The sequence below is a fragment of the Meriones unguiculatus genome, chromosome 7, assembly GCF_030254825.1.
Source record: "Meriones unguiculatus strain TT.TT164.6M chromosome 7, Bangor_MerUng_6.1, whole genome shotgun sequence".
Lineage (NCBI taxonomy): Eukaryota > Metazoa > Chordata > Mammalia > Rodentia > Muridae > Meriones > Meriones unguiculatus.
Window position 1 is genome coordinate 97,673,244 of NC_083355.1, and position 22,336 is coordinate 97,695,579.

Here is a 22,336-nt window from a genome sequence, read left to right on the forward strand (position 1 = left end):
TGCACACAGGCATACATATTCACACTTCATTAAAAACACATGTTACACTAGAAAGGTGCAGGGGCTGTAGAGATGGCTCAGTAGTTAAGATCACTGGCTCCTCTTCCAGAAGACCTGGGTTTGATTCCTCCATCCAAATGGTGGCCATCTATAACTCCAGTTCCAGGGGACAGGACGTCCTCTCCTGACCTCCTTGAGTACCAGGCACACAAGTTCTGCGCAGACACAGACGCAGGCAAAACACCCATACACATAAGCAACAATCCAGCCCCCAGCTTCCCCCAAAACGAAACTCAACAACAGGAAGGTGCTGTGTACAAGGCTCTCCACCGAAGCTGCACTTACAGTCTGTCCTTTGGGAGACCCTTCCTCAGTCAGTTTCTCAAACATCTCTTTAGCTGCCTGGATATTCTGTGTGAGGTAATCACCAAACAAAAGAGCATAGGACACTCTCTCCAGGGCTTTGGTGTGATTCATGCCTGCTGCCTTTTGAAGATACCGATATGCTCTTTAAACAAAAGCAATCAAACAGAAAGTCAGCAGTGTTTTTGAAACAGCCATTAAAAAATTTTTTCATTACTAAATGTAGCATACATTTTTTTTTAATTTTATAATAAGAAATTTTTACACATTCCTATCATGTTATTTATATATGTAGAAAATATTCTGGGTAGTTTGAGTTAGTTAAGGGGCCAGTTTTCCTTATGTCTAATGTTTTGAAATGGTTTAATTATACTAAGAATGAATGAAAAATCCAATGAGCAGGTTAATAAGATTTGCAATAGAAAATTACATCAGGAAAATATTCCAATAACTCAAAAATTTCTAACCCTACACATAGACGAACTAAACAAGCAGATATCAAACAGACTTAAAATATTAGAATTCTTTTGCAGTGTTACACTCTAGGTGAAAGTTTCAAAACAAAACCAAAAATCAACACATTTGGTGACTATTTCTTTTGTTTTGTTATTTTTGAGTCTGGATAGCAGAGTCATTCTTAGTTCTTAAAACTGACTACAACTACTGTTGCCCTTTTCCCCACTATCAGCCTTTATGGTCAATATGCATAATCTTTTTATGTAATGAATTACATTCTGTCAAAAACCTGTCTTCAGGTTTCCTGCAACAGCATTTAAGACATCTTATATATTTCTGGTAGCATGGTCTTAAGAGAAAGCGCTCAGTGACTGGCCTCAGCAAGGGCTTCTCTTAGGGGAGAACGTGCTGGACAGTGAAACTTACTCTCTCCTTTGGCTCTTCCTATTGCTTCCATTTAGTATCTTCATTCCAGTCTGATAAATCATTTCTGCTTCCTGCATCTGTCGTCTTTTAGCAGCATCTTCTTCAGCTGACAATAAAATGACACATGCATTAAACAAATCTCTGTTATCTAGTACCAAGCTCACTCACTGTTTCAGGAAGGTTACACACAGAAAGAATGATCTTTCACTATTTCTAAACTCAACTCTAAAAACAACTAAAGTATGCCCTGTACCGACAACAGACTTTTAGAAAACACAAAGTCCAAAAAAGTCACTTGTTTTTTTTTTTTTTTTCCCCAGAGAAAGCAAGATCGGGCTGCTTTTGAGGGTATTTTTGTGTTAGTAATGGTGACTTTTTAAAATACAGTTCAATTAAAACTTCAGATTAAATGCTACATTCAGCTAAAATAATAACAAAAAGCTATCAGAGAAGAATAAACCGAAAACTACCATAATATTCAAAGGTGATATGTTGTATATTTACAAATGTATTTAGTTATATAATTAAAATCTTAAGACCTGATTTTTATTAAACATAGGTCTAAGTTAGTATGCAAAGCTCAGGTATATTAATTCTCTCTCTTCTTTTTTGAAATAGGGCTTCAAGTAGCCCAGGCTGGCTTCAAATTCCCCACATAACCAAGGATGCCCTTGAACTTTTGCTCCTGCTGTTCAGAGTGCTAGGATTAAGGTATGTGCCACCACACCCAACGTGTGTTGTATTGGGTGGGGTCCAACCCCAGGACTTTGTGCATGATAGGCAAGCACTATATCTCCAGTCTAGCGCATTACTTTTTCATACTCATTAATGTAACACTGAAAAAAAATTGTAGAACTTTTGTGGGTTAAAAAAAAAAAAACCTACTTCGCTACTTCAATGCAACATTTTAAACAATATAGTACCCATCATAAGACACCCATAACTTCTACTATTTATATAACTAGAAGTTAATTTTTTATAATAAAGAAAAACTTGACATATTAAACTAGTCATGCCAGCCTGCATCTGAAGATGGCCTACACTTGATGCTGTTATTGAGGGATGCTCAGGAGTCTATAGCCACAAAATAGAAATATTATACTGCTATGTCCCGTAAACACAGCTTTCCACCAGAGGGCAGCATTTGCACACAAGGTGGTTAAATATACTATGTATGTCAAATGTTATATAGCATATTTCACTCCGTTTAAAGAAGGTAGTTTTTTGTTTTCTTCTAATTACTATTAACCTTTGCCATCACAGTCAGCTTCCAGTATTGACAAAAAGTTTTGTATTAATGAATTCAACAGCCTGCCTCAAGGGCTCATAGAACTTCCTGTGAATCAGTGAGACATAAATGTGAAAGGCTGAGTGGCAGCCTGAAATAAGCATATCACATGCTCACAGCTCTTAAGTGAGTCTTTAAGGCTGTGACCACGTCACCAACACGGGCCCACGTGAAGCAGGACAGCTAGAAAATGCCTTCTGAGCTGCCCTAGACTGAAGCCCCAGGGCATGCCCCACTCGAGCAGTACGCACTTTCGCAGAAGCCCCACTTCTCATCTGTCTTGTAGTCATAGGTTGTGGCACACCACCGTCTGCCATCTTCCCTCCCGTCTGAGGTGCACTCATCATACTCCTTATCCAGAAAAAGGAAAGGGAAGTGGCAGGGCTCCCCGTGTGCTGTACCTTCAATGGCAGTCAAGACTGGAGAAATAAAAAAAAAGAAAAGAAACAAAAGTCTAAATATAAACACCTTTCTGATTCATGGATTCAACAATGCTGAAATTCAGCTATCAAAATCTAAATGAAAAGAGATACGCTACGCCAACTGTAATGGGAGCCAGAAGAGAGCTGATTGGAGCTGACTTGAGGTCAAGTCTACTTAGTGACTACTCACATGCATCTAGCTTAGACTTTGAGTTCTTAAGATAAAACAGCTTAGTGTTCAAAGTCTACTGTGAAATGCCTCAAGACTGTCGTGAGTTTGAGACTACCTGGGCTACGGAGTCTCAAAAAGCACAGCAAAGCAAATCAATAAACCCAACCAAAGAGCTCCCCAAACTCCGCAGATATAAGGGAATCACCTCTATTCCTTTTTTCTGAATGGAGCACATCAATTTCAATTATCTAAAGTTATACTGGGATAATGCTTCCCGAGGCAAAATTAATCATTCACATATTCCTCTGTGAAGCATAGCACTTTATTAGAGTACTTATCATATGTACTGAGGGTTTTATTATTAGTTTTTCTTCCACACTGTGGCTCTTACTAGACTACTTAATATGGCCCCTGTCACTTCAGATAATAAGTTCAAGAACTGACAGCTGCTATTATGCTAACACCCTTCCCTCTGAAAGGCTAGAAAGTATCCCTCTTTTCGTTTTAGTTTAAAGGACACATCTTAAGATACTAATTTTAAAAGTAGTTGCAGTAATCTAGGAGACAGAAAAATGTTTCAAGTGTTTGCATCAGGTAGATGCCACTAATCCTATAGCTGTAAGGGATGCAAGTATACCTCCTGCAAGAGCTCATGTTCTTGCTCCCAGTCAGTGCCTCCAAGTATGCCCAGGGCTGTATGAGAAAAGGGGAACAGACAAGTACGGCTGCTGTGTCTAATTTTCACGTACCTATCTAGATTCGCTTTCCACATAGGCGCTAACCTAGTGGTTCTCAGCCTATGGGCCATGACCCCTTTGGGGCTAAAAATGACACTTTCACAGGGTCACATATCAGATATTCTGCATATCAGATATTTATATTATGATTCATAATGGTAGTAAAATTACAGTTAAGAAGTAGCAACAAAGATAATTTTATTGGTGGAATCACAACAACATGAGGAACTGTATTAAAGGATGGCAGCATTAGGAAAGTTGAGGGCCCCTAGGGCTCTAATCTGTCTACCACATTTCTTTTACTACCAAGTATATGAATAATAGAAGTCAATAACTTGACTCTAAAATAAAGGAATTCTATGATGGTTGACGGCTGGAATATTTCCGATCCAATGTCAAGATTATCTTTTTTAATTTATGTATTTATTTACTTTACATCCCCATCGCAGCCCCCTTCCTCCTCTCAGTCTGCTCCCACCCTCTTCCTCCTTTCCCCCTTCCCTTCTCCTCAGAAAAGGAGAGCCCCACCAACACCAACCCGCCCCATCATATCAAGGTGCATCAGGGCTAAGCAGATCCTTTTCTACTGAGGCCTGACGAGGCAGCTCAGCCAGGGGAAAGTGATCCAACAGCAGGCAACAAAGTCCATATCAGAGAAAGGCCCTACTCCCACTAGCTAAGAGCAGTGTTTAGTCCCCTACATAGCCCTTTATCACTCGTGTCTGATATAATATCCTTTCACCTGTCAGATAAAAACCTTTGACATGCATAAACTTAGCAGACCATCAGCTTCCACCAACTCAAAAGCTACAAACGTCATCAGATAGCATCTGAACCTGTAACATATTTCCTCATTGTGCTTTAACTCTTCTAATCTAATAGCCCCATCAATGCACTTGGTTAAAAACAAACAAACAAAAAAGCACTGATTTGTAGTTTCCTTTTGTTCTATGACTATAAAAGTTCATGTGGGCGCTTCTACACTGGGACACTCAATGCTTCCAGGCCCTCGTCACTCACAATTTGGCTCAGAACAAACTTCCTTACTCCTTTTGGATAGCGAGTAATACTTTGTGTCAACAGCAATGAAGAGCTTTCCACCAAGGTTGGGGCCTGCTGGAAGCCACTGCTTACGACTTCTTAATCCCCCACTAAATGAAGGGTCCTTCCTTGGCATCCCCAGATCAACAAAGAAGTTGAAACACTTCTTTTCTCTGAGTCTGTTTATGTCAGCTGAAAAATGAATGTGTTTGTTATTCCACTGAATTATTATTCTTTGCATTTTTTATTTTACCATAAGAAAAATGTGTTTTTTATATGACACAATCAAGACAACTGGGCAGTATGAAAATGTAAAGTCCTATCACTTCAAATTTGTTTTCTCCAGAGTTAATGAGGCTTTATAAAAATTTTGAGCTTTTCCTTTTTATTTACAAACATAAAAAAGAAATGGCTCCCCCCACATAAACATGACTCACTTGTTTGTATAAATGTGGTTTATGTTCAATACCTGTTTTCCTCTTGGGATTCTAAAGTTTTGGTACATGCTAGGCCAAGGTAAATAAATGGCTAATTCCCAGTCAAACCACCAGCCACTAGGTCTCTTATGAGCTTCCTTGTGGGCAGTGTCTCAAAGGTTATCTCAATGTGCTCTGTGTATGGGAGCTGGGAGGTGTCAAGGGAATCCTATATAAAAATGTGGTCCTAAGAATTTAGGCTAACAGTGTTTTTCAGCTCCAGCTCCCCACACCAAACACCTAGTATGCAGTATAAATGACTGGTTTCCCCAAAGCCTGGCTTAGGTCCCAGGAGCTACGACTTATCTTCCAGTTCAAATAACTGAGACACATTGGCTAAGTCTACATATGCACACTGGCTGCATTTTATTTCACCATTTCTATAACTTGTAACTTTGTTTAGGTGTTGACAGATTGAGAATTTCTCTCTTCCCAGTTGGCCAAAACTATATATATATATATATATATATATATATATATATATATATATATATTTTGTGTGTATATTTTTTTTTTGTGTGTATACATTTTGTCTGGCTGTCTCTCCCAGCTAATTTTCAGGTGTGTGTGTGTGTGTGTTTGAGAGAGAGAGAGGGAGGGAGAGAGAAAAAGGGAGAGGGAGAGGGAGAGAGGGAGAGAGATACTCATGTGTGCAGAGAGCTGGAGTTAGAGCCAGTTGTGAGCTGCCTGATGAAGGTGCTGGGACCTGAACTCAGGTTGTCTGTAAGGGCAGTATCTGTTCTTAACTGCTGAGCTAGACATAGGTTGGGGCTCTGCTGATATTGATACTTCTAGGAGAGGATTTTACGAACTTATGTCTTGTTTCTTCTACTTTGTCAAACACAACTTTTCCCTTCACTGTTTTTTCTTTGAATCCTTCTATTGGATAAGTCATGGCCAAATGCTGTGGCTCCTTCTAGCAAATCACCAAATCTTGGGACAGTCTTGGGTATCTTGATGTCTTGACCTTGCAAGTGGGATTTACTAGAATGACCGGGACTTACTGGAAAGCACTGCTAGGGAAAAGGAGACACAGGAGCAGGGCATGATAAGCCTGGTGTACAGGTGGGTTACAGAGCCATATGAGTAGGAGCTGAGAGGAAAAGTGTGCATGAGAGGAAAAGTGACCTGTAGGAGCTGAAAATAGGGGTTTAACTCTAGGTTGATTGGATCCCCAGCTGGTCTTACTGGCTACAAAATGGGAAAAATAAGAGTAGCTCAGTTGATATGGATAGTTTCGGTTTTTGATCCATGTCCTCTGATGGGCCTTAAAATTCTCCAGGCAGGACTGACCTATGTTGTTCAAGTTTTCATTGCTCTTTCTTCTAAAGGAGTATATGCATGTGTGTACAGGGGTGGGGGATATGATTAAATCAGGGCTGAGGAAAAAAGGCAGATAACCCAGAGGACAAAAGGGGTAAAGAAAATTTTCAGCTTAGCTGTTATCACTGCTGCAGCAGCCTTCCTTTAGTACTCATGCTGGCTGGGTTCTCTCTGGCTGCTTTGAGGCTACAGCAAATCTGTACTGGGAGTTTGAATAAACATTGAGGAATTAAAGTTAAAAAACGGTTTTTAGCAGAGTTGTATTTTGTGGTTAGTATATATTAGATATACGGTAAAAATTCATAAAAAACACCAAATTCTTCTGACTTTATATGCTAGACGTAGCACCCTGGTCAAGGGAAAATGAAGGAAAAATATGTTCCTGAAACACAGCTTCCTTGGTTTTCCCTGCAGTGTGGGCTGGAATTTAAGCATGGAGTACTGGAAACATAACAAATCTCAGTAGCTGATTTTTCTGTTATAGAAGTTTGGTCCATTTAAGGGGGAAACAAGAATAAAAAGAAGTGGTCTACAGACAAAGATATTCTTTTAGAATTTACATATCAAGTTTTGTTTGCTAATTCACTCTTGTGAAAGCTGAAGTCTGACTCCTTCCTTCCTTCCTTCTTTCCTTTCTTCCCTTCCTCTCTTCTTCCTTCTTTCTTTGGTAATAACTCCTGGCTGGCCTGGAGCTCACTATATAGACCAGGCCTGTCTCTGCTTCCAGAGTGCTGGGATTAAAAGCTTGTCACCAGAGCTGACCAAAGTCTAATTTCTTAAATGCAGATGGTTTTCCAACCTGAATGTACTTTGAGTAAGTCAGTTAAGACTAAAGATTGACTAGACATAAAGGGCTTAGGGAAGCCTGCCTTATTCAACTCCCTGGTCCTGAAGCACCTTCTTTTCTATTGCTGCTAACATCTGGCCTTTTTTGAGTTTACAGACCTTAACTGCCTGGACTTGATTCTGAGCCAACGGCCAACACTGCCTAGGATAAGCTTTTAGTCCCAGTGGGAACTGTGCCCCATTTGAAGCAGGAATGAGCTCAATGAACAACACTGAGCCTCCCACATTTAGGACACTGGTCAGGGGCCCTAATATGTGAAAAAGTCCTGATTTTAAGGGTTAGCTGGCCTCAATGGCAACATTCACATGGCCCCAGGGAAGGGCTCCTTTTGTGCCGGGACCCCCTAAAATCCAGTTGCTGACTGGCTATCCAGCTCTGATACAGACAGCACTGGCAAGTCTGGCAAGGGCACAATGCTGAGACCATGATCCTTTGCTCCATTAATCAGGACGACCTGATTCTGGCTGAGCAGGTCTCATTGCTGCTGGCCTGTGCTTCTTTCCTCATCAGCTGCAGTGTGCAGCAATGGACTGATGACCTGACTTGGTTTCCTTCGCCCACTTCCTGTTCCACACGGCTCAGGGGAATCCGAGTAACTACAACTCTCCTCTGAACTCACTGATAAGTGAAAAACGATCAGGGTGAATGGGTAACAGAATTCATGAATTTACCTTCAAAGTATTTCAAAATTCAGGATTTTGTTGTGTTCAGTTTCTATACATAAATGAAGTTACATAAAATGTTTTTCTGTGATACTGTTCTGTGGCTCTACCATACAACCTCTCTAGACAAATGATAAAGATAAAACTAGGGAATGGCTGAAAAAAATGTGTACTTATGATTTCTGAATGGAATTACTGATATTCTAACAACTGAGCAAAATAAACTGAAACATGGACGTGGCAAGGGGCAATGGGCATTGATGATCTTTGGAAACTGTTTCTAGAAGCTGTACTGTGTCCTAACGACATGCTAGCTGTAAGAAGGTAATGGCTGACCTAAATGTTCAGTTTCTACACAGAAACCCTCCAGATCCTTCCCAGACTCATGGGTAGGTGGGCTGGGTTATGGACAGTACAACCATGTGAAACCTACCATCAAGTCCTCTGAAATCAAGGACCAGACTAGGAAGACTAAGACAAGTCACCCATGGTGGAGGGTTACATGATGCCACTTAGCATGTATCCTTCTTGAACAGTCCCAACAACTGTCAGCTCTGTTTCCAGGGTTATCATGTGTACCATATGGGATGGAACTTCTGATAACCATACTTTAACCCTGGAAGGCTGTTAGGTTTATTTTAACCTACTAAAGACAGTAACACTGTGTCTCAATTGATTCTCTGAGCCAGGTTAAAAAAGAAAAATCGTTAATACAGTTAAGGAGGAAGCCGCCTGCCCTTCTAACAGATTTATTAACAACTAATAGGATTTACTGTAATTCACTACAAACAGGACGCCTAGAGGGCAGAGCAGCAGACTGGCCTCACTATTCCTGGGTCTTATTGATAACATCTTGGTTCTAGAGACGCCTTGGTCAATGACCACAGAGGTAGAAACCACGCTGAGAAGAATCAATGTACCAGGCCTAAGTTCTATCATGTGAAATTACTGATTTCTGATGAGCCCCCACCAGCTTGCTTCTTCAGAGTAGCTCCTCAAACTATATAAACAGCACGATTCATGCTGAACACACGCATTTCCTCTGAGCATCTGCAATTTTGGTATGTGCCAGGTACACAGTTGCCACCTTGCCTAACTTCAGGTAGTAAGTCAGCCCCAGCCTAAGGTAATGGGACTCTAATGTTTGCTGTGTGTTACTGCAACTTACTGCTGACGAGTTAAGGGCACGGGAAGCTGCGGGGAACCTGTGGGAAGGCCCCCAACAGAAACCTCACAGCATTCTTGGGGAGCTTTCTGGAAAAGGATATTTGAGGGGAGCTGCAGGAGGCGAGAGTATAGACACTCCAGAGTCTGTGAATCATGCTAAGCAGCGTGAAGTGTGTGCTTCAATGCAGAAGGCAGATAGAAGGTGAGAGCTAGGTAAGGAAGCAACAGGGTCAAATCTGAAGTTAGGAAGATTAATACAGAGCAACAGGAACCAGAAGCTGACAAAAGGAGGAATTTAGAAGGGACTGTCATAGAATCTAATTCTAATGTAGCTGAATGAAACACACAAACCATGCAAACTCATGCAATGTACAGTACATATTAAGTATGCGTAAGTGTACACTAGTTCATAAATTATGAATAAATTAAAAATCAATCCAAATCATTACTGAAAACTAAAACAAGTTGAACAGGTGAATGTAAATATTTATAAAGTTGTTGGTCTAAGCACACTCAGAAAATTATATGAAAAGATAGTTAAAGCACTATTTCAAATCCTCAGTAAATATATCCTGGAGACAAAAGAATCAGGAATCCCTATCTGTTGTGTCTGTTCACTGGCCTAAGAAAGAGAGATGACTTGGTAAGGATCCTTTATAATCATGCTACCTACAGACCTGCCATCAAACATGTTAACAGTGCTGAAAATATCACAATTCCTACTCTGTCTAGACTGCTCATTTTACATACTCCTCAGATGTATGCACGCACCTCTTCCTAAAGAATACCTCAAAGTTTATGATTATCAGAGACTGAACAGAAGATGTCTAATCAGCATGGCTCTTTTCTAGGGAAGTGATCCTCCATCGTGTCCATTAGAGGTCTTGAACAGTATGCCCTGGCTAGAATCCATTCTGGATGGAGGCAAGAAAGGAGCTGTAAGTAGCTCTGCTGGTCATGGACTTAAATTCTTTTTCTGTGTCTGTGGCAGCTGTTTCTTTGAAAATATGCACCAGGTCTGACAACTCTGATTCTTTGAAGTTCAACTTGCTAATCAAATTCTTTTAGTTACATTACCTGTAATACTTGATGTGCACTGGAAGCCTAAGCAGAGATCCTAAATTTCCTAACCTTATCTACTGAAAAGGCCTATGAGAAGGCTCATATTCTAACTCATGGAAATGAATCCAGATTTTCTGGAGAAGTAGCTGAGGTTAACTCTTAGGTTAGGAGGCATACTGATTTTGAGACATATTATTCTGCCTGAAAAAGTTATGAAAGATCACTAAAATCCAGTCAAGAACAAAGGCATAAACTAAAGGTGTTCCCAGTGGACATAATAAAATACTTGGAGCAACAAGAATGGCTGTATTGGTGAAATTGGAATATATAAAGATCATGGGTTTGTGATGAGGTCCTAGGATTTTGAAAAGCTTATTTGTTCTACAGTTCCTAGAATCTTCTATATACCAATGTGAGGAGGTGCCAGGGTTTCTAAGTTACCAAAACAGGGAACCAACCATGCAATCAGATGGTTGAAGCTTGAAGCTTCAGTCTGCTCAATCAGAGGAGCAGAGGGTTCAGGTGACATATCCGTGATGCTTACATAATGAAGCTTTCATATAAACCCCAAAGGACTGAGTTCTAAGAGGGTTTCAGCTCAGAGGATGGAGGTTCCCAGAGGGTGGTGTGCTCACAGGGGTGTGGAAGCTCTGCTTCCCCTCTACCTCAGTCTACACATTTCCTGTCTCGTTGTTCACCTCTGTCTTGTGTAATACACTTTACAACAAATGGGTACACACAAGTCTATTCCTGACTTTTCTGAGCTGCTCTAACACATTAACTGAACCCAAGGATGATGTCATGGGAACTCTGGCTTACACTGACTGTCAGACGCACAGGCAATTGAGACTTGTAACTGGCATGTGAGTGGGACAGTTGGCAGCGCTATGGGACTGAGCACTTGACCTAGGGGATCTGATACCATCTCCAGGTAGAGTGATGGAACTGAAGTAAATAAGAGGGCACTGGCAGCATCAAGTGTAAAATCCACTAAGAATTGCTTGCATGCTGCATGGGAAAATACTGACCAACTGGTAAGTGTAAGAAAATTATCTGCAATTGTCTTTTGTTTTTTTCTTTCTGTATTCTTATCAATGCTTAAAAACAAAGAACTTCAAACTGTACAGATATACATTGTGAAAAGACTGTCAGAATATTCTCTAGAATATTGTCAAACGTTACTTTTAGTTAATGGATTAAAGCACTTGTAATTTTTTTTAAATTAATTAGTATGGCAGAGTTTCAACTAGGATTGATTGCTGACAGTGGCTGGTAATGAAATAAGTGCTGCAGAGGTCATCCATGAAGTAATAAACTAAATGGCAAAATGGCAGACTATGGCAGAACAGTTATGTTACCAAAATTTAAAAGGACGGACATTTAACACACTTTGTATTAAGAAAGATCAGCTATCAATGTAAGCTGTGAAGCAGATACAAGTTAAAAGAGGATTGAAGTTCAGGTATGTTTCAATGGGAGAAGGTTAAGATTGAAATCGAATTATCTAGGATGACTGAAAAGTTACAGGATGATGAAAAGGGTAGGAAAAATCCTAACACAATTCTGCAACCACACCAAGAATTGTTTCTTTCTTTTTGCCCCACCTTGACATATTAATTTTTTCTCAAAGGAAAAAGGCAGGATATTAGTAAAAATATATGCAATTTTATCTATGAATTTAGGTTTTGTAATATCAAATCTACACACTGAATAACTGATTGACTAAAACCTTGAAAATCCTGTAAAATTACACTGCACTTTCCATGTGCTTAATAACTAGCAAGACCAGCTTAAGTTAGCATTTACCTACATTCCCTAGTTTTAAATTTTCAATTGTCTCTTTCCTGTATCTGTTGGAATCAAGCAATGCGTCAAGGCTACCTGGCTTCCGCACTTTCTTTGGTTCTTCATAGCTCTTGCTGCTTGGATTCGGAGATCCTAACAAGCTGATCTCTTCGGTGACACTGACTTCCTCCTGGGTCTTGGAGCTGTCTTCCTCATCCTGGAGAGGGGATTCCACATCGGATTCCTCAGAATCAACAAATATCTGGCCAGCAACCACTTTGCCTGTGGTAGCGTGGTCCTTCACCGGCTCATCTGCTGGCAAAGAACTCTGAGAAAAAAAGGACGTATTTGTTACTCCCCAGCTGTTCCAAGACTCCCTCCAATCCAGTCTGACCACTGCTTTGACAGGCGTCTCTTTCAGCTCCTGCCTGTAGGCTTAGGTGCGCTCATCAGAGTTAGGTCTTTGCCACCTGACTAGCTTTGCATTTCAACTCAGAGATCACCTTCCCATAAGCCTTCCTTAATTCTGAAAGTCTGTATTACAACTTCCTGTTTTTATCTCTACTCCATCTAATCTAGAGATCAGTGTTCATAACTAGCAGGCCTCCTTGGATATGTGAGAATCAGCTATACTAATGCAACCCACAAAGATGGACATTCCCTGATTTGATTTAAAATGGCACAGGTTAGGCCTTCAAAATTAAAACAAACCAAAAACTTTAAAACTGGGTATGGTGACGTGCTTAATCCCAGCACTTTGGAGGCAGAGGCATAGATTTAAGGCCAACCTGGTTTATGTACAGAGTTCCAGCCCACCCAAGCATACATAGTGTGACCTTGTCTCATTAAAAACAAACAAACAAAAAAAATTAAAAAAGTGGGCAAGATGGGCACACACCTAAAATGCTAGCACTTGGGAGGGCAGAGACAGGAGGATGAAAACTGGTAGGTCACTCTCAGCTACATAGTGAGTTTGAGGCCTGCCTGAGCCACATAAGACTTTGGGGGGAAAAGGGAAGAAAATCTATCTTTCTTTAGGCACTAAACATGCTGTCTTAAAGCTCTTCAGTGTAAATGTCCACCATCCACATAGCACATTCAGATTTAGTTGAAACTGACTATTCTCTTATATAGGTCAGTTTTGTTTTTTTTTTCAAAAGAGCTAAAATACTGGCATCATTTTATCTTCCTTTTAATTTAATTCTATTACTCAAAATTAGTATGTCCTTTCTAAGGTGCATAAGTCCTACTTTTAACTTGTTCAGTGTAAATCTTAGTACCTACCTTGGAATCTAAGGATTCATCCTGATTAGTTTCATCATCTGTAAAGAAATTTTAAGATAAATTATCTTTTTTGTTGGGAACTATAAATGTTAGAAAGCACATTAAAGACACCATGTATCCTTACCCAAGAGTCCAAGTAATTCAGAAATTATATGTGAAAAGCTTGAAGGAAGCACAAATACACAACAGATAGTAACCAGACACGGGATAATAAATGAACCTAGAATTACTGAAAAATTGATGGTGTTCAACAATTTCACAAAAGATTAAGGAAAAAAACTTTCCCCTTCTTTTTCCACATAGGAAAACCAGGAGGCTCTTTTCCCAGTCCTCTAAAATAGCCTCTTCTTCAGATTCCATCTCAGTTTACAAAAATGAAGCTTTAATGTTACTTTCTAGGCTTTGACCGGTTCTGTTTCTCTGCTGATGTTCTGTATTACCGGAGGTTATTTTAATGTAGGATGTTGTTGTTTCACTAATATGACCAAGGATGGGAACAAGTAATAATTGCTACTATTGTTCAGCAGAGTTAAGAAATAAATACAGACAAATACGTTTAAGATTTGTGGTCTATTTTTCTAAGGAGAAACCAGATAGAGAACAGATGTGGCATTGAACTATCTCCTGTTATTCGTATGAGAGTTATTTATTAAATCAATAGTTTCTTTGTGTAAGTGTGTGCCATGTGCATGTTGGTGCCCATGATGGCCAGAAGAAGGCTGGGGTTTATAGATAGCTATGGGCTGTGTGACAAGGGTGCTTGGCACTGAACTCAGGTCCTCTGAACAACAGCAAACACTGTTAGCTGATAAGCCATCTCTTTATGCACAAAGAATCAACAGCTTCTTAAAGTGTGTGTGTGTGTGTGTGTGTGTGTGTGTGTGTGTACAGAGATGGTTCAGTAGTTAAGAGCACTGGCTGCTCTTGTAAGGGACTCAGGTTTGGTTCCAAGCACCACACAGTGTCTCACAGCAGTCTGTGACTTCAGTTCCTGGGCATCTGACACACTTTCTAGCCTCCACGGGCACTAGGAGTGCACATGCTACACACACACATGCAAGACAAACACTCACCAAAAATAATTATAAACCTTAGGGACAAAGTCAACTGGGCAGTGGCGCAGGCCTTTAATCCCAGCACTTGGAGGCAGAGGCGGGTGGATCTCTGAGTTCGAGGCCAGCTTGGTCTACAGAGGGACTTCACAGAGAAATCCTGTCTCGAAAAACTGAACCAAAACAAAATAAACCAAACCAAACCAATCTGGTTCCAGCCATCATTTACACCTTGCTTCTGAACGTACACAGGTAGCTCAGCGGTCTGAAAAAACGGTTTTTGTATTATCCTTTCCATGTTTTGCTGTCTCCACTAGTCTTAGTGGCTGTTGTCCTTTTCTCCTGCTCTCTAAAGAAATAGGCAACAATTCACGGCAGCTGAACGCATCTGACCTTTGTAGTCACTGCCAATGTAAAGAAACAAAAACAGTCACATGGGCTTCTGCTTCCTTCTTCTTTTTCTTAAAATGCTCTGATTTCACCCTGGATGGAATATTAGTATTCCCTTGTCCATAAACTATATGAAAATTCACCATGAAATTCTATAAAAACCACCTTGAAATGTAGCATTAATTTTGTTTCAGGTGGTGTTAGCATAAGGGACTGAACTTAATGCAGCTTAATTTGAAGCGTTTGTTTTGCTTATCTGAGAAAAATAAGTCTTGCAGTGAAGTTCTGTCACATGTGTGCTTCCAATTAATAAAAAAGTAAAGTATAGATTCACTTCTGAGGGGCCCTTCAAAAGGTTTTGCTTCTGCAGCCTAGAGGTGGTAGTGGGGGGTATGGTATGCCTCAGTCCCACAGTTACCGTGACATTTTGGTAGTGGTCCATGAACTAACAACCATCCTTCCTCCTAACTTTCTGACGATCTTGATGGTTCAAATCTCTGTTAAGGAAAGGAAATCCACCCCTATTATATATCAATGATGTATGTACAAATGTGGCTTGCTAACCACAGATAGCAACTACTCAGTTTACAAAAATGAAGCTTTAATGTCACTTTCTAGGTCAAAACCAAGTGTGCACATTCATATGAGATATGCCCCTGGGCCTTTTGACTCGATGCAAGTGAAGTCACTAAGTTGGTCACACACACAGCTGGTAAGAAAATAATAGAGACACCTATAAGTAAATATAAATGATACACCTCTGAAACAAATCTGTGAGGCACTGGATGAGCAAAATGTGTTGTTGAACTCTAGGAGAAAGGATCTGTGACATCAGGGTGGTTTCATGTGAATTGCATCATTCTTTCTTTCACAAACTTGGAGCATATATTAAGATGACTTGGTCAACAAAAGAATTCTTTTTCAGTTACTAAACTGGAAAACCTACTTCAAACAGCAGCTTTAAGGAGAAGCTATTTTCTTTTTCCAGTTGACATTCACACGACACCTTTAAGAAGGCTGCTGCTAAGTAACTCCAAGTACTTCTGAATGCAGTTTTTAAGTAAAATCAAAGACACTGAAATTGTACATAAATAGAAGGCACAAAGTAATGCTTGAGTCAGGCAAGAAGAAAAAAATCAACAAGATTCAATAAAGAGTTCTAAATTCCTCTTCATCACTATCATATCTAAAATGTAACTACCTGTCCAACTACATTGACTGCACACTTTTCCTTGAAAAAACTCCATTTCATTTTTGTTATACTAGTTAAGTGAACTGCACACAACCATGGATACTGTCAAGAAAAGGTGATCATTATAAATTCATTTTCCCATGTGTCATGCACAGCAAATAGGTTAGACCACCTCCAAACATAAAGACCAGTGAGTTTAGCAAAAAGAGAACAGCCCATCCTGCCTTCTGCTTTGCTTGACATGGGTGCAGATCCTAGAAAATTTCTGATCCTAAATTACCCCAAATCTGAGGTTTGGAAACCTGTGACCTGGCTTTCCCACATACTTATTTAGACACATATGGGTTCAGTATGAAAAGTTTGCTTGGCCTCTATTTTCTTAGTCTGTCAAAAGGGAATACAACCATGTGTCTGTCCATTCACAATAATGTTGTTCACAACATCTTAAATGGGGAAATTAAACACCCTTAGCAACCCAGAAGCTGCCCTCTGAACTTACGTATTAATACAACTTACCTCAGATACTTGGCAGAGTGGCTAATGTACAGACTATAACACTCTTTCTCCTAATCTCTCTGTCTCTCCCCACCCCATCTCTGGATTGAACCCAGGCCACCCCAACAAGCACCACCAATAAGGTAATACTCCCAGTTCCAACAAGCCTGAATTGCTAAGTGAGAAAACTGAACACCTTTTCATTGTTATCTTGAGAAAATTAAGAAATGTGTATATGTGTGTGTACCCTCCTCTTAATTTATCCATTTACAAGAAAAAAAGAAAACATTTCTAATACAAGTACCACGTTTTTACATTTCTCTAAGCCAACATATTAGACGATGCCTATCAACAGTGATGGGATCAAGGTCTGCTTTGTTGGCTAATCAGAGCCTATGTGGTATGGCTGTAAGCTCAACTTGCCCTGGGTAACCCTAATGTTAAACACAAAATTACTATTAAAATGATTTTTATTAAGAGCAAAGTTTTAAATCTAAACTTCAAAAATGAGGCAAAAATCCTATGTAACAAGCAACTGAATGCATGGCATGGAAAGCTGAGAAATCCTTGCCTTTAATTTATAAAGCTTTCTATCAAATATGGTATTTGAACTTATGTGAGTACAGTAGAGCTATCTTTTGATATACACAGATGCCTGGTAATAGGATACAAAAGGATGTCCTAACCCTAGGTCTCAGGGCGCCCAAACCCAAGGATTACAAAGTCCTCTATATAAAGTAGAACACAACCTGCAGATCCTCTCCACCCCTTCTCACAAAGTCAATATCAAACAATTAGTTATTACATTGTTCAGGAAAAAAAGGATGGGAATACAAAGTCTACACACGTGCAGAACATAACAACTTAAAACTCAAGGGTGGAAATCTGATGATGTGGAACTTGTGGATTAGCAGGGTCCACTGGCCTTCACTCTTTTGCATCATGCATTTTTGTAACTGTAGTTTGGGCTAAGTTTTTGCCTGTACCAGGGAAATGCTTTTGCACGGCTGTCACTGTGACAGCAATCAGAGCAGGCATTTCCTAAATGCTGTACTCCATTTAGATCAACACAACCCTGTGATTTAATACTTGACTAAGTATTTTAGAACAACGTTCAACTGGTGATCATCTCGACTGCCCAGAGCTCAAAGTACACACAACACAGTTGACGAAAGATGCAGGGAAAACTGTTGTTTGAACATTCTTTAGTCTCTGCAGATGGAATTTCAGAGGGATATATGTTATGTTACTTAATTACTGGGCTCTTCAAACTTTGGTGTCAAGAATCACAGAGCTTGTTCATGTAAGTGTGAGGTGTATTCCAGACCTAACACTGTATTCTTAAGAAAATCCCAGGAGGAATTCAGTTGCAGGTCAAGAATTCATCAGGCACTTTATCCAAGGTATTGGACAGCTCTACGTCATACTTCCTTTGAACAATAACTGCTAAAATTTCTGCAAGAGTCAAATACTGTATAGTCTTTAAAGATCTGATCATAAACACAAAATGTCATTTCAAACGAAGCAGAGTGGACCTCAAGCATGATGCTGGCAGGAAAGTGATTACCATATGCTTGTCAGTTTTGAAATGGTGTCTCCAAATACACTGTAGACAGGATTTTGGTCTAAATCTCTTATTTTAGAAGTAGGATGACATTATGATTTTCATCTACAAATAGGACAAAGGATTTGGGGGTTCAAATAACCACCTGGGAAAATTTCTGTTGTTAAAAGAAAAAGTTGACATTTATATTTTACAGTCTTCCAGAAAAAAAAAAATGTAACACCACCCAACAGCTGTCTTGTTAATTGAAACTGATTAAAATCTTGAAGTCTTATTGTAGTCAATGTTTGTCTAAGTATGTTTAAAATAAACATTTATAAGATGGTAAGTTTTCTGATATAGTCAGATCAAAACATAAAAAAAAAAATCCTTTGTAAAGAGGTAGTAAATATCAGCTATTTGAAAAATCAATTTAAAAACATATGGATTTTTATAGCTACAGGAAAAGGCAACGCTATTTTCTATTCATGTTGGATGAACAAAGTCTATCAAAGATCACTATCTACAAACTCAAAACCACCGTGGCAGAGGTCACATCTTCCCACGAAGGTTTATTTAAAAGGGGGTGGGGGCTAGTGACTATAATTATATGAGAGGCTTTCTTTTAAAATCCAGATCAGGTGTTGAGCAATCCCCCCACTGTCAACATCCTAGTCCCAATGAACCCTGCTCTGCACATAAGTGACAGCTCCAGGTGTGTCAACTGCAAACCCCCGCGAGTCCCAGAGCCTGTGCATACATCATCTACCTGAAGGTGGAGGAATCCCGGAGGGTCTAAGGCAGCTGTCGGGTCTCCCTCCCCACCAGTTAATTCCTCTTTCCTCAGAAGTCACCTAAAGTTTGCTGCGTGGGAGATGGGTGGGCAGGGGGACCAGCTCTCCCTTACGCCCACCCAGCTTCCTAAGCACCCTCTTTGGCCCAGACTAACCCAAGCCCGAGGCAAGAGCGAGTGACCGTCAGGGCGAGGTGTGACCCGAGACCGCTGAGCCGCACCGCCCTGTCTCCAACACGGTCGGGGGGGGGGGGGCGGTGGCTGGGGCCTGCTGCCCGAGGCCGGATACTGACCCGAGGACGCGGCCGCCGAGCCCAGGAGCACGGCGCAGAGCAGCAACGTCAGCCCGAAGCGGACCCGCATCCTGCTCTCGAAGGTCGAGAGCCGTCGCCGTCGCCGCGACCAACTCAGCCGCTGCTGCCTCGCCGCCGCCTCGCAGCCGCTCTTCCTGCTCAGGTTCCTTCTTCTCCCCTTCCCAGGCCTCCCTGGCCCAGAGCGCAGCCAATCCCCACCCGCCGCTCCGGCCTCCTTGTCCAATGGCCGTGCCTGCCCCGCCCCACCCAAGGCCACGCCCCCTATGCCATCCGTTAGCCAATCGTTGTGTGCGGTTCTCAGACCAGCTTTTCCGGTTGGACCACGGCCTCACCGACATGGCCCCAGCTAATTGGTAGCGTCTGTGTCAGCGCGTGAGGCAAAGAAAACTCATCAAGGACTACAGCTCCCGTAATGCACGGCATCAGCTATTTATTGGCCAATGCTCTTGGGAGATGTAGTCCAGCATAAAGCAAGGGCTCAAGCTGCAGGTGGCTGAGAAAGTGAGGAGGAATTGGGTAGATACTCAAGGGAATAGATTCACAGGACTCTTGTCTTTGAGCCAGAACAAACATCAAGGAACATAGTATGCGGTTAAGAACTTGTAAAGGTTGCCAAGCGTTTCTTTGTAATTATTTTGAGAATGTGAATCGGACATGACATGAACACTGAGAAATAAGTAATAGCTGCAATGAAAAATCTAAGTATATTTAAGATTTAGTTAAAAACATACTTAGGTCTTTAAAAAAAAGAAGAGTACGTAAAGCAATACTTGTAGTTCACAGAGGCTGCAATACAAGAAAATACAGCTTGTTATTTCCCTTATAAAACAAAACATCCCCCCTCCCCGTGAAGATTAGTTCAGCTCCTGTGTTCGTTTTGGTAAGGCTTCCATATCCACTAGCCACCCAGTAAATGTGCCAACAGCTTTCCAAAACACTTTCAAACTCCTGGTCCTCATTATTCTCTAATGAAATATATGTTCTCTTCTTCCTTGACCGGAAATGGGACTAGATGACTGTGTGGCGATAGAAGTGAGAGCCACAGCCTTTCAGACTTGGTGATATTTATGTAGAAAGTACCGATGCGGACACGATCCTTTTGAGTAGCAGGGCAGCAATGTTCTTAATCAAGTTGTGTTGCTCTGCTAAAATTTACTTTCCAGCACTGCCATATAGTTGGTTCTAAGGCCAGGAAATCTTATAAATTCCTCTTTCTGTCTGTTTCTGTCTCTGCTTGTGTGTGTGTGTCTGTGTGTGTGTGAGAGAGAGAGAGAACACCAATAAAGGTGTAGGGGGTCTCTGTTAATTGATAGACATCTTTTATATTGAGAGTGTCAATATTCACATTGTTGATTCATCTAGATTGTTTTCCCTATGAAGTCCCAAGGAGTCTCCTGTCTCCCTTTTCACAGCAATGGGATTCCAGGTTAATGCTGATGTGCCTGCTTTTAAAAAAATCTGGGTTCTGAAGGATGGAGCTGAGGTCTTCCAAATATTCAGAAATGAGCTCAAGCTGGACTATAGGAGGACTTCTGGCAGATAGAGAAAAGCCAACATTCTTCAGGAACTTGTGAAACTGGTTTCCGTCTGCCAAAGGAGCCACTTCTCTTATTACCTCTGACAGAAGCAACATATGGTTCTTCATTGATATGGCTTTGTGGATGCAAATCAAAGCCCATGCCAGCCTCCAGGCTCCCTGTTCTCAGGTACTTGTTATACATTTCAGAACCCCTATGCCAGTCTCCTAGCCCTCACCTCCCAGCCAGCGACTCACCATCTTTATAGCCCACTCTTCTCTACTATTCCTGCTCTCTCTCTCTTCTTACTATTCTCTCACTATGCTATCTCTTGCTATCTCCACTCCTCTTTCTCTTCTAGTATCTCCACTATTCTCTCTTTTGCTTTCCTAGTCCTGACCATGTCCAGCTTGCTTTCCTTTCTCTCTGCTCTGGACTCTTCCAGATGCTTCTGGCTATTTCCCCTCTCATATCTACAATAAAACCCTTAATCCTTTTGTGTAGTCATGCCGGCAGTTTCTTTAGTAATGATCACTCATACTAATACAGCTAGCACTTTACTGACTGTTCTGGTTAGATGTGTGTGTGTGTGTGTGTGTGTGTGTGTGTTTGTCAATGAGACACAAGCAAGATCATTTGGGAAGAGGGAAATGCCTGTTAGAGTGACAAAATACCTATTACTTGAGAAAACACCTGTTAGCTTGGCCCATAGAAAGTCTGTGGGGACATTTTTGTTTGTTCTTTTTTGTTTTTTGAGACAGGGTTTCTCTGTGTAGCCTTGGCTGTCCTGGACTAACTTGGTCAACCAGGCTGGCCCTGAACTCATAGAGATCCACCTGCCTCTACCTCCCAGAGTGCTGGGATCACAGGTGTGACCCATTGTGCCTGGATCACATTTTCTTGATTAGTGACTGACGTGAGAGGGTCCAGGCTACTTCGAGCAGTGCCACCGCTGGGCAGGTGGGCCTGGGCTATCTATGAAAGCAGGCTGCCTCCACCGTCTCTGCTTCAGTTCCCACCTCCAGGTTCCTGCCATGGCTTTTCTCATGATAGAGTGTAACCAGTGACTCAGATGCCTCCCACCAGCACTGCCAAGTTGCTTTTGAGTATGGATTTTTTATCACAGTAATAGAAAGCAAACTCAGACACAGTCTGAGTCATCTCCCCAACTTTGTACTTGCCCTGCAGCAGGATTTCATTAATATCCTACTCTAAGCTGGCCTGGTATTCACTGTGTAGCCTAGGCTGGCCTTGAACTTATGTCAGTCCTCTTGCCATGCTGGGATTAAAGGCCCTGGCTGCCATGCTCAGCTCCACGTTCTGTTATTTTTTTTGCTTCCTTATCTTTTACCTTCATTTCTGTCATTAACAATATTTTCTCAGACTTCCATGTCAATTTGACACAAGCGAAAGTGATTGAAGAGGAGGGAACCTCAATTAAGAAAAAGGTCACCCTAAGATCAGTTTGTAGACAAGCCTGTAAGGCATTTTCTTAATTAGGGATTGATGGAGGAGAGCCCAGCCCATTG

The 22,336-nt window shown here is 41.0% G+C and overlaps 1 protein-coding gene across 3 annotated transcripts in view; it reads right to left on the reverse strand.

The window, feature by feature from the left end:
• The window catches only part of Sel1l (SEL1L adaptor subunit of SYVN1 ubiquitin ligase), a 44,457-nt gene extending 24,976 nt beyond the window's left edge, over positions 1-19,481 (reverse strand). Inside the window, exons 1-6 of one of the 3 annotated variants that reach the window (XM_021657509.2) lie at positions 19,270-19,481; positions 13,512-13,549; positions 12,324-12,555; positions 2,785-2,952; positions 1,246-1,351; positions 346-508 (exon numbers count right to left, since the gene is read on the reverse strand). In XM_021657509.2, coding sequence (XP_021513184.1) covers positions 346-508; positions 1,246-1,351; positions 2,785-2,952; positions 12,324-12,555; positions 13,512-13,549; positions 19,270-19,339 — 777 coding nt within the window. In that variant the 5' untranslated portion in view covers positions 19,340-19,481. The remainder of the gene's footprint in view (positions 1-345; positions 509-1,245; positions 1,352-2,784; positions 2,953-12,323; positions 12,556-13,511; positions 13,550-19,269) is intronic. The other 2 variants (XM_021657495.2, XM_021657503.2) reach the window with 2 other exon arrangements.
• Between the last annotated feature and the right edge of the window lie 2,855 nt (positions 19,482-22,336).